Below are 12,290 nucleotides of genomic sequence, written 5' to 3'. Positions count from 1 at the left end.
GCCACTGGACCGGGCTGTTAAAGATCACATCGACGGACACGTTGATGTAGTCGACAGTATGGCGTTTGACGGCCTGAAAGTAGAGCAGACTGGCCCACCTCACCAGGTCCTCCAAACAGGGTCACAGGTTCTGACCCAGGGCTGAGGAGAAGACCCATTGGAACAAAAGCATGCACACACTGAACCCTCATTCAAACAACAGAGCCACACCGAATTCATCTGGGCTGAGCTGGCCTGGTTACTCTCCACCACCGTTGCTGTGACAGGGCTCGAAAGGACAATAATAATAATAATAATAATAATAATAATAATAATAATAATACTAAATTACAGTTATATAGCGCTTTTCTAGACACTCAAAGACGCGGGTCTTTGAAAAGATCAAACTGAAAAGATAGAGTAGTAAAATAAAAAGAAACTAAAATTATTAAAATTAATTAATTTGAGGTGGTAAACACAATCTGTCTGGTTAACTAATCTGTGTAGTTCTGAGTTTCTCTCCAGAGCCATAGACAGATGTCTATGTGAAAGGACATGTGAAAGGACAATGTGAAAGGACAAAGACCTAATGTTTTCTTCTGTTGTCCAGCCCAGTCCCCAGACTCACCGATGGACATCCTCCCCAGCTCCGTCACCAGGCTGTCGTAGACCTGGCCCTTGATCCTCTGTGTGACCCCCTGGTACTTGTGAGAATCCCTGGAGATGTGCAACACTACCTGGCTGTATGTGAACACTCCTAGGGAGAAGGCATGCACGACCTACAGTGTGGTAGCTTATGTACAGTATCTAATGTGCAGAAGCATAAAGAAGCTATATCAAGAGACATGTGCAATGTTCAATACCGTATGTGCAAAGGTAGCATTGTAAACATCAGTAGTGCAAAGGTTATAGAGTGATCACATTAACCAGGGATGTGCAGCCATCATAGTATTGTTGTCATTGTCATAGTATCCCAGGTTGGGGGGGGGATACTGAGAGTCATAGTCAAGTGTGTGTGTGTGTGTGTGTGAGGGGGGGGACCTGAGGATCCTGTACTTCCTGAGTCTCGTAGATGGTAGGGGATTAAACAGTCCATGGTTTAAGTGTGAGGTGTCCTTGATGATGTTTGCCGCCCTCTGTCGACACCGGGTTGCCTGGAGGGACTCGATGGTAGAGAGTTTGATGCCAATGATACACTGGGTGGTTTTCACCACCCGTTGCAGGGCCTTCCGGTCGCACACATTGCAGTTGCCGTACCACACTGTGATGCAGTTGGTGAGGATGCTCTCAATGGTGCAGCAGTAGAAGTTCATCAGGATCTTGGGAGACAGCTGGGCTTTCTTCAATCTCCTCAGGAAATATAGGCGCTGTTGTGCCTTTTTGACAAAGGAAGAGGTGTTAAGGGTCCAAGAGAGGACCTCGGAGATGTGGACCCCCAGATGCCAAGCGGATGTGTTGCACTGGGTGAGGCAAATGGTGGTCACACCAGATACTGACTGGTTTTCTGACCCCCCCCCCCCCTCCACCAAAATGAAAATGCATATCTGTGAAATTCATAGTTCAGGGCTTAATACGGGTCTGTTTTCAAGATAAAACTGGACATTTTTAGAGTGGCCTTTTATTGTGACCACCCTAAGGCACACCTGTGCAATACTCATGCTGTCTAATCAGGATCTGGATATGCCACACATGTCAGGTGGATGGATTATCTCGGGAAAGGTGAAGTGCTCACTAACACAGATTTTAACAAATTTGTGAAAGAATTTGAGAGAAATAGGCCTTTTGTGTATATAGAAAAGTCTAGTCTTTGATTTCAACTCGTGAAAAATGATTATCCCTGTAGCTGTTAAAATTATATCCCTGTAGCTGTTAAAATGATATCCCTGTAGCTATTCACGTAGCTGTCAATAGAACCGTGGGGTATAATGGTGGATGCGTCCTGAGGGTGGCATCATTAAATCAAGCTATTCCGCATGCATAAACAGCTATGCTCATCTCAATAGGAATCAGCTGAAGGTAAACAAGTAGACAGTAAACACAAGAGAACACTGAATATCAAAGGTGAGAAAGGGTTGAACTTTACTTGTGCAGGAGTGACCCCCTGTGACTGTATGGACACTCACTGCCTCCGAAACTCAGAGGTCTGTCTGCATCTCGGTGGCTATATACCTCTCAAATGTCAACACATTAACCATTAGAGAGGTGATGATTTACTGTACTGTTCACTAGAACTCATCAAACAAACTGGTTGGATGACGTCTAGTGAACAGTTGCGCAAATCCCCCTTTCCAGAGAAGACATTTGACACCTCAGAAGGCGTGTCCATAAACAGGTTGGATATGTTCTCAGGAGCTGTTATTGTATTCATGTATCCATTTATTTATCCGTTTCATTTGGACTATTTTGGTCCTCTATACAAATAAGACAAACTTTATTCTCTGTCCTGTACAGTTCTGAATTGACTATTAAGTTGTATAGGGAATATATTACGGACTATGCAGAACTATTTTTCAAAGATTTCAATACATTTCTGGTACTACTTTACTTGGGAGCACTTCTAGAATGCATACCAGGTGAGTTTGAATCGAGAGTGATGTCATAACAAATGTGCTAGCTATTTACCCCAGCCATACAGCTCAAAACACCCAACCTGCACTGTGTAGGACACATAATGGACTGTACAGAACTATTTTCCAAATATTTCAATACATCTCTGGTACCACTCTACTTGGGAGCACTTCTAGAATGCATACCAGGGGAGTTTGAATCAAAAACGATGTCATAGCATATTTGCCCCAGCCATACAGCTCATACATGTACCCAATATGCATTGTGAAGGACACATACACTATATGGACGAAAGTATTGGGACACTCGAACATCACACCCATATGTGCTTGTTGAACTTCTCATTCCAAAACCATGGGCATTAATATGGAGTTGGTCCCACCGTTGCTGCTATAACAGCTTCCACTCTTCTGGGAAGACTTTCTACTAGATTTTACTATATAGTTGAGGGGATTTGCTCCCATTCAGCCACAAGAGCATTAATGAGGTCAGGCACTGATGTTGGGCGAGAAGGACTGGCTCACAGTCGGCGTTCCAATTCATCCCAAAGGTGTTCGATGGGATTCAGAGCTCTGTGTGCAGGCCAATCAAGTTCTCCCAGACCAAACTCGGCAAACCATGTCATTATGGACCTCACTTTGTGTATGGGGGGGCCTTCCCCAAACTGTTGCCACAACGTTGGAAGCATACAATTCTCGAGAATCGCATTGTATGCTGTAGCATTAAGATTTCCCTTCACTGGAACTAAGGCGGGGCAATAGCCCAAACCATGAAAACAGCCCTAGACGATAATTGTGTGTCTACATACTTTTGTCCATATCGTATACGTATAGTGGACATTTTTGGCATTTTTGGCATTTCAACTGCTTCAGTTTTTGGTCTGTGCAACATTGCCCCGCCCCACAGAACCAGAACTACTACTCATCTCATCATCATAAATATTTACTTGTCATAAGAGCCATCATATGTAGTGATGAGTGTTGTGGTATGGGTAGGCCTATACTCTCATTCCTTTACAGCTAAACTTTACTGTTTCATAACTAACTTAGGATTTCATAACTAACTTATTTTGTTACTTACGTTTTTTTAAGTGTGGTCAGCTATTTATAAATGTTTCCTGATGATGCAGACAGTGTGCAGCACACTAGATGGCGCAACCCTCATCCACTGTGTTCATCAGCTTTTCCCAAGGATCTGTGCTGTACTGTCGTGTATATGGGCCAGCATCATTCATGAGAATGCAACAGTCTATCTTCTAATCTCCTCTCATCTCATCTCTTCACCGATATGAAAGGACAAGTAAAATAGAAGTAGACATCCACCACAGTGTCCTGTCCTATTCATTCTTATAGATCAGTACAGAGTGATGATTAGTGAGTTAGATGCACCCATTGTGTTTCCCTTCGTAGCCTTCATGTCAATGTGCATGCAGTAAGTGATAGGCTCAACATTTTAAACGCACACAGACACAGCTGTCTATTGGAATGGCTACTTTAGCACCCCCACATAGTGATATCAGTGTAGCAAATACAGTAATTGGTCTCCGACTGTAACACACACACACACAGACACCTCAAAGCGGCTATAAATCCACCCACACCACTACATACACCCCTGTGTGTATGTGTAAGCGAGCAGACACACACACACACACACACACACACACACACACACACACACACACTGCCCTACATAGTTTCTGCACCCATCCCAGTCCTTGCTGAGTCAGATGGGGATGACTTGTGCAAACAGGGGGCCAGTTCCCCAGTGTGTTTGTGTGTGCGTGCGTGTGTATCTGTGTTGTGTGTGTGTGTGTTTGTGTATAGGATGGTGGGGGTTTGGATAGCTGGTGTGAGGCGAGAGTGATTTGGCCATATGCACCACGCTGAGGTCATGTGTTTGGCCAGTCATTGTTCCATTCCGGTCCCCTTTAGTTCCAGCTGGTTTGGTGCCTTCCTGTGCGGTCATCAGAGCGAGGGTCAGTCAGGTCCCTGCTGGGTTAGCTCACAGCTCACCCCTCTCTCAGCCCCCTGTCCACACCCGGGATGGTCTTAGTAAGTAAGTAAGTAAGTAAGTAAAATGTATTTGTATAGCACCTTTCCCAGACCAAGGGTCACAAAGTGCTTTACATATAGAGAGCATAATAAAGAAGAAACATAATAAAACATAATAAAAGAGCGAAAGTCATAGCAGGTTAAAATAGGCAAACAAGTGAAAATAAGAACACGTAACAGACAACAGGTGTACAACAATATCAACAGGACACAGAAAGACAGGCTTTTGGATAGCCTGTCTTTAGCTGTTTTTTAAAAGCCTCGACCGAGACCGCTGATCTAAGATCCAAGGGAAGAGCATTCCAAAGCCTGTCTTGATGATCCGCACCGTTTCAATAATTGTATGTCATTGCTGTAAAGTCAATCGAAATTTTTTTTGTCAGCGCTACTGTGTGTTTGGAAACGTTGTTTCCTTCACAGAACAATCACCCTACTATCTACCAGCCATGTGAACTGACTCATTTATGCCATGAAAATATGCTGTTGGCTAATAGCCTCCTGTAATCAATTACTCAGTCCCTCATGATCGAATTCCAGTCCAAACACAATGACCCACAATGATATTATACACATCTTTTTTGAAATAACAGTATGTGGAGCAGTGCCTATTTTAGAACACCCAATGAGGACATTTACAATTAGGACATTCGGCTGGAGTTTCCCCACTGGGACATAAACATTTATCAGTCTGACAATATGGGATAGGCAGGAAGGAACAGCAAGAGAGAGAGAGAGAGAGAGAGAGAGAGAGAGAGAGAGAGAGAGAGAGAGAGAGAGAGAGAGAGAGAGAGAGAGAGAGAGAGAGAGGGAGAGAGAGAGAGAGAGAGAGATATGTGGTCATACAGAGAGAGTGATCCATGCAGTTGCGCTGGTCATAATTGACATGGCAAGAGTGTCATGTGAATGGCAATGAAGGGCTTTACCTCACTAATTAGAATATCACACACACACACACACACACACACACACAAGGTTGTCTTCTGTGTATGCTATGTTGAGGGTTACATTCTTACATTCTACATTCTTAGAATACATTCTTACAGACATTCTTTCTTTGGGGCACGTTTCATAATTTATCACCACTGAGTATTGGTTTTATGGTAATCATGGGGATGGTTTCCACTTCAACTGTGAATTACATCCAATCCATCCAATTGATCTGATAACTAATCAATGTAGGGTACCAGCCTCTAGCCAACGAGGCAGGTTTTCACTGACATATTTATCGACTGTGTGTGTGTGTGTGTGTGTGTGTGTGTGTGTGTGTGTGTGTGTGTGTGTGTGTGTGTGTGCGTGCGTGCGTGCGTGCATGTGTATGCCACCCTTTTTTGTCGTCCTCTGGCTGCCATCCCATAACACTGCCAGCCGCACTGAGGAATCATTTGCCCAGTGAGGTGTAACCACGGGAACCATGCATTCCCATCCCACATCAGAGAGAGAGAGAGAGAGAGAGAGAGAGAGCGAGGGGAGGGGAGGGGGAGTACTCAGTATGAGTTACACTGAGAGGGAGAGAAAGTAGGCTGGAGCTCAGGCACACACACACACACACACACACACACACACACAGACGCACGCACACATTCACACTCGCTCACACACAGCCAACCAGACGGATGTTTGCAGTGGCACTGTGTGGGACAGAGGGGGGTTGTGTGGCAGGGCTGGGGTCGCTCCCATATGCAGTCTGATGGAGAGGAGTGGAACGCTACACAGTGAGTATGTGAGAGGACACACCAGGCGAGACAGAGACACTGCACACATGCAGTCCTCTGTAGAACACGCAGCAGCCCGTAGCCTATATAGAACAGGTCTGTAGAAAACGCAGCAGCCCGTAGCCTATATAGAACAGGTCTGTCGGAGTACGGCAGAGTGAGGGATTTATGAGGCGAGAGCGCGAGAATCTGTGGATTGATAGAAAGAAGGACTAAGTGAAGGAAAATATATATATAGAGAGAGAGAGAGAAAGACTGATGTGTGTCGATTGTTCATTCGAGTGTATTGATACACAGGGGAACGTGTGGTGTGGGGGGTGGAGGGGACGGGGACGGGGGACGGGGGGGTTAGACTGTTCACTCAATGAAATTAAATGAACTCTAATCCAAAACCTTCACCTTTTCGGTGTTCCACTTCTTGATTAAAGGACCTGTCGGAACATTGGATTGACGGGAAGGGGAGATGGGGGGAAAGATTGAAAGAATGTGCTATGCAGAGTGTGATGTGCTCTCTCTCTCTCTCTCTCTCTCATTCTCTCTCTCTCTCTCTCTCTCCGTCTGTCCTCCAGGTGAGCTGAGTGTGAGGTGTCGGGGTGCCTGAGGTGACAGAGGAGTTCACTGGGCACCATGTGATTGGACGGTGACATTGGCCTCATGTGACTTCACATCCGATACGTGCCCAGGGTCATCACCATGTCTGTTCCGTGGGCGTTCTCTGTCCTCCTCTCCCTCGCTCTGCTGCCCCTGTCCCTGCATACCCAGTCCTCGACCATAGGGGGCGCCGCGGCGGAGGCACCGCAGCCAGACACGGAGGCAGACGACCCCACGCAGACCTCACCGCACAGTCCTGGGAGGCCTACTTGGGGCCCCGTCGGTCTTAAAGTTGTCAGACCCAAAACGGACGACTTTCCGCCCCTCCCTCTGGGTTGGCCCGCCGGGCTGCGGGGCCACACACTGTCATCTGAGGAAACCGGCACCCGGGATGAGTTCCAAGGCATCGTCGGCGAATACGCCGATCTGCTGGAGAGCCCAGAGCTACCGCCGCCTCCTCATAATCCTTCCCCGAGTGAAACGCAGCCGGACACGATCATTCCCACCCAAACAGAGGATCGTCTCACTTCACAGACGGATGCCGAACCGTCACCGGGGATGTCGTTCAGGGACAGACTACTACCGCTACTACACAGCGCCCGGGACCCAGCTCCTGGATATGGGGAGACGGAGAGGAACATCCAGGGTGATACAGATGAACCCTCCCTCACCTCTTTCGACGGAGGGGAGACAGGGAGTGCTGAAAGACCTTCACTTGTGGATCCCTGGGGTACCGTTCAGACAGACAGGCCAGGCTTTGACACCTCCCCTGCACCGCCAGTGTCTGCGACAGATGGGCCAGGGTTCACCTCTGACCCGTACCCGTACCGCAAGCCTTCACTGACCACAGACGACGGGGGTCTGTCAGCCTTGGAGGGCCAGGAGGGAGGGCTCACGGTGGAGGACACCGGAGATGAGTGGCAGGGCTTTACTGAAAAGCTCACCAACACGTGGACTACCAGTAACGAGACAGGCAAAGGTACGACCCTCCGTATTCAGCTATTTGTTGATTGTATTAGTTCTATGGTCACATTTACCATTCATTTGTTCCTGGAACTTTCCATTTAGTTGTATGTACGTATTCCAGTGATATGGGAAGGTAGTCTATGGATGAATGTGATTTATTTGGTGGGTGTGTTGCCCTTGTATGAGTTGCCCTTGTATGTGTTGGAGTGTGTGTGTGTGTGTGTGTGTGTGTGTGTGTGTGTGTGTGTGTGTGTGTGTGTGTGCGTGTGTGTGTGTGTGTGCGTGTGTGTGTGTGTGTGTGTGTGTGTTTGTGTGTGTGTGTGTGTGTGTGTGTGTGTGTGTGTGCGTGTGTGTGTGTGTGTGTGTGTCTGGGGAGGGAGGGGACTGAGACAGTGCGTCTGCTTTACACCGCAGTGTGTAATAACGTATTCCGCTGGCAAACACAGTTGTTTTACATTCAAGGTACGGAGTGCGTCACTTCCCTTCTTCTCCCCTCCCCTCTTCTCCCTCTTTTCTTTTCCTACCCCTCTTCTCTTTTCTCCATTTTCTTGTTTGTTTCTCTCTCCTCTTTCTCTCCCCATCTCTTCTTTCTCTCCAAACATCTATAGCACAGAATAGATACATCACATCAAGTTAAGCTGAGGGAGGTCATACATGAAAGAAGAACAATACTTTGAAGGAACACTTTAGGAGGGTTTCCAGCGAGTGGGTGGTTTGTTTGTGGCTGTAGAAAACGTGAAATATTGATATGTGTATTATTATTATTATTAATAATACTAACTCCACAGCCATGTGAGGGAGGAGGGAAAACTCTCTATCTCTCTCTTTACCTGTGCCTGTCTCTCTCTTTCTCTCTGTCTCTCTGTCTCTGTCTCTTCGTCTCTCTCTCTCTATATATATATATAATTATCTGTCTGTCTCTCTCTGTCTCTCTGTCTCTCCCTCTCTCTCGCACTCACGCACACAAGCACACACACACACACAAACACACACACACACACACACACACACACACACACACACACACACACACAGACAGTCCAATGCAGGGTTCATTCTCTGTGTACAATCTTGGCTAACAGACAGATTATGTTTCTATGCAGCTGCAGTATGAACACATGCAGTTTGTTTATATTTGAGAGAATACACAGTTCTGACATTATTACGCTTTTGCCGCCACGGACACAGACACATTTGCGTCCATTAACCTGCAAAATGACGTTAATCCTTATGTGATGTTACATGTGATGTTACTATAAACATTGTGCCAGTTGCCTATGATTAAAATAGTTACATAAATGAGAGCAACAATAAGGTCAATACCACCTCTCTCTCACCCACTTGCTCGCTCCCTCTCCCTCTCTCCCTCTCTCTCTCCCTCTCTCCCCTCTCTATCTGTGTGACCCAGATAGAGATTCCCTGTTAGAAGGTTGTTCTTTTAGAATGGATTAACTCATTTAGCACACACCGCTCTATCTCTGTCTCTCTCTTTTGCTCTCTGTATGCTCTATACACTGTAATATAGCTTGCCATAGCCTAAATTTAGACTCTTACAATACTCCTATTCCATGTACGTGTACAATTTCTCAAATTCCAAAATGATGCATTTAGATCAAATTAGGACTAAACTGCCTTCTCAACAGTGCAGTTTTATACTGAACAGTGGTCGTATCACACTGTCAATCAAGGAAGAGGGAGTTTCTACCATTGTTGTTCTTGTTTTACAGGTCCAGTGGATGAGTGGCAGGACTCAGAGACCAATGAGACCGTTCCTCTCCAGGACTGCAACATTGACCCCATTGCCACACCCTGCAACCTCTCTGACCAGTCCTGGAGCCCTTTTTACCCCGAAGACATTCCATCCAACCAATCCCTGCGTCCCTCTGTGGTCATCAGCCCGCCTCTCTTCGTGCCTCTGTATTCTGATTGGAACTCGGCCCTGGCCACATGGGGCCTGGCGTGGGAGGCCCACGTTTATGGTCTGGGGTCTGTGTTCGCTGCGTTAGGCCTGATCTCTGTTCTCTGCTTATTAGGTCTGCCCCTGCGCTGCCCACCAGGAAGCCCTTATTTCACCCTGCTGCACCTGCTCCTCCTGGCCGCCGGGGGAGCCAGAGCGTTCTCCCTGCTCTATGACGCCTATAGTCACCAAGAGCGCCTGCCTGCTCTGGGCTCTCTCCTGCTCTCGGAGATACCCCTCCCCTGTCTCACCTCAGCCTTCTCCCTCTCCTTCCTCCTCCTCTCCCTGCGCTCCCGGATGCACCTCTCCCTCTCCCTGTCCTTCCCCCTCTCCGCCCTGCCCAGGCCCTGCCTGTTGATCTGCCTCTCCCTGCTGCACTTTGTGGCGTTCCTGGGCTGCATGGGTCTCCTCCAGCTCCTCCCCGGCCTCCCCGCCCTCCTCCTGCTCCCCCAGGGCCTGTTTGTGTCTCTGTCCCTGCTCCTCTCCTGCTCCTACCTCGTCTTCTACTGCCACGTACGAGGAGACGCCCGGAACATCTACCGGCTGAGCGACAGCGGAGAGGGAGGGGGCTCCCCCGAGACGGGGCGACCGGTGGCGAGATGCCCGTTCGAGGAGGTGGGGGAGTGGGGGAGGGCAGCAGGGGCCGGGGTGGCGGGGTCTTTGTGTCTGTTGGGGTGCGGGGGGCTGCAGCTGTACGGGATGCTTCACGCTCTGGGGCTCGGCGGGGTCAGCGCCGGGTCCGGGTTCCAGCCCTGGCCCTGGTGGGGCTACCAGCTGGGCTGCAGACTCTGCGAGGTGGGGGTGTGTCTGGCACTGTCCCTCATTGGCACGCAGCCTTTACTCTGTCACACAAATTCCAGCCCGAAAAGGACTAAGATCAATCCCCGGCCAGGCTCCTGGTCACGGCTGCCCTGCGTTTCACCCTCGGGAGGGCCCACTCTCCCTCCGCCTCAGGAGGGGGAGAAATCCCCCGTCCTCCCCCCTCACTACCACTGGTCCCTGGCGCAGGACGAGAAGTTGGTGGTCTGTGAGGTCATCACCAATCGCCAGTCAGAGGCCCTCCCTCTCTACACACTGGTGGACCCCCCTCGGAACGGACTAGAACTGGCCCCCCATCCTTGCCAGACCAGGACCTCTATGCGCTCTGTCCTCCCCAACCCCCCCAGCCCGCCAGGTAGACCCAGAGGTGGGATTGGGTCCCAGTCACAGCTCTCCTCCCTGGATAGCCTAGGCCTGGACACAGACTCCACTGTGGACCTCCGGCCCCCTTCTCCTATAGACCTGTCTCGCAGCATAGATCAGGCCCTGTACAGTGAGACTCTGTTCCCCCACAGTCTCTTCAGCCCCCCAAGGATGCTCCATGCCTCCTCCAGCATCTCCCTGAACTCTCCCAGCCACGGCTCTTCAGGGCCGGGCACCAGGTCAGCTGACAGCGTCCTCTACCGGACCTCCTCCTGTGGAGATGTGGATCAGGACAACAACCCTCTGTCCCAGACACAACCACCCCAGCCAGAGGGCACTCTCTCGGGCCACGCCGAGCCCGCAACATCCCCAGATCACTGGAGAGAGGGGTGGAGGGGGAGTAACTCCAGTTCTCTGTGCCAGGCCTCTCTGAGCGGGTCTTCCCAGGGTCTGTGCTCCAGCCCTGGGCAGGCAGCAAGGGCAGACTCCTCACACCAACAAGTTACCAGAGGGCAAACCCTCTCCCAAAGCAGCCTGCCTCGGGTACTGGCTCACCTGCCCCACCACAGACACTACCGCACCCTCAGCTCTGCCTCTCAAGACAACCGAGGAGAGGGGAGGCTGGCGGGCAGAGAGGACCTGAGTGAAAGCAGGCTTTTGGAACGGGATCTGGCCGTACAAGCGGAATTCATTAATGTGTGCCGACAGATAGACTCTCTGAGTGTGTGTAGTGACACCATTGACCTGTAGGGGAGATATGAGGAGAAGGGTGATACTGAATTTAAGGTGCGATATGGTTATACAGATATCCACACAGCCAATAGAATTAGGTTTGGTGAGCTGCATATACTGTAACTGTATAATTATAAAGACGAGTAGAACTACAATACAATTTGCTGAATTGTATTCAACACCACAAAGTGTTATGGAAATACTTCAGTAGCCTACCAACCTGTGTAGCACTGACTTCACGATATTTAAATGCGGATTAGAAGTTCATCAATAACATTAGAACAGGGGCAATCTGGGATTCAAACGATCACGATAAGATCATGATAAGCAATCACTTTATTTGGCTTTGTTTCCCCCAGCTGAGGCATAGGGCTGGAGAAATGTAATCACTCTCAAACACATAGACTTAGCTAGGATTGACCATGCAGGAGATCCACATATTTTAACCATGTTTTGAACCTATATTTGGGGTTCTGGTGGGGTAAGACAGTTGAACTTAGCTCATGAGGCATTGTTCATTCAAAATCGGATTCTTCGTCAAAAATGTTG

The 12,290-nt window shown here is 48.8% G+C and overlaps 1 protein-coding gene across 1 annotated transcript; it reads left to right on the top strand.

Annotated features, from left to right (window-relative positions):
• Nucleotides 1-7,006: 7,006 nt before the first annotated feature.
• Nucleotides 7,007-11,759, top strand: prrt4a (proline rich transmembrane protein 4a; the record flags this gene model as incomplete). The annotated part of the gene is made up of 2 exons (XM_080539547.1): nucleotides 7,007-7,883; nucleotides 9,598-11,759. The coding sequence occupies 2 exons, from the start codon at nucleotides 7,007-7,009 to the stop codon at nucleotides 11,757-11,759; spliced, it is 3,039 nt and encodes a 1,012-aa protein (XP_080395673.1).
• Between the last annotated feature and the right edge of the window lie 531 nt (nucleotides 11,760-12,290).

The sequence above is a fragment of the Nansenia antarctica genome (assembly GCF_963989245.1).
Source record: "Nansenia antarctica genome assembly, chromosome: 9".
Taxonomy (NCBI): Eukaryota; Metazoa; Chordata; class Actinopteri; order Argentiniformes; family Microstomatidae; genus Nansenia; species Nansenia antarctica.
This window is presented reverse-complemented; position numbering and strand designations above follow the sequence as displayed.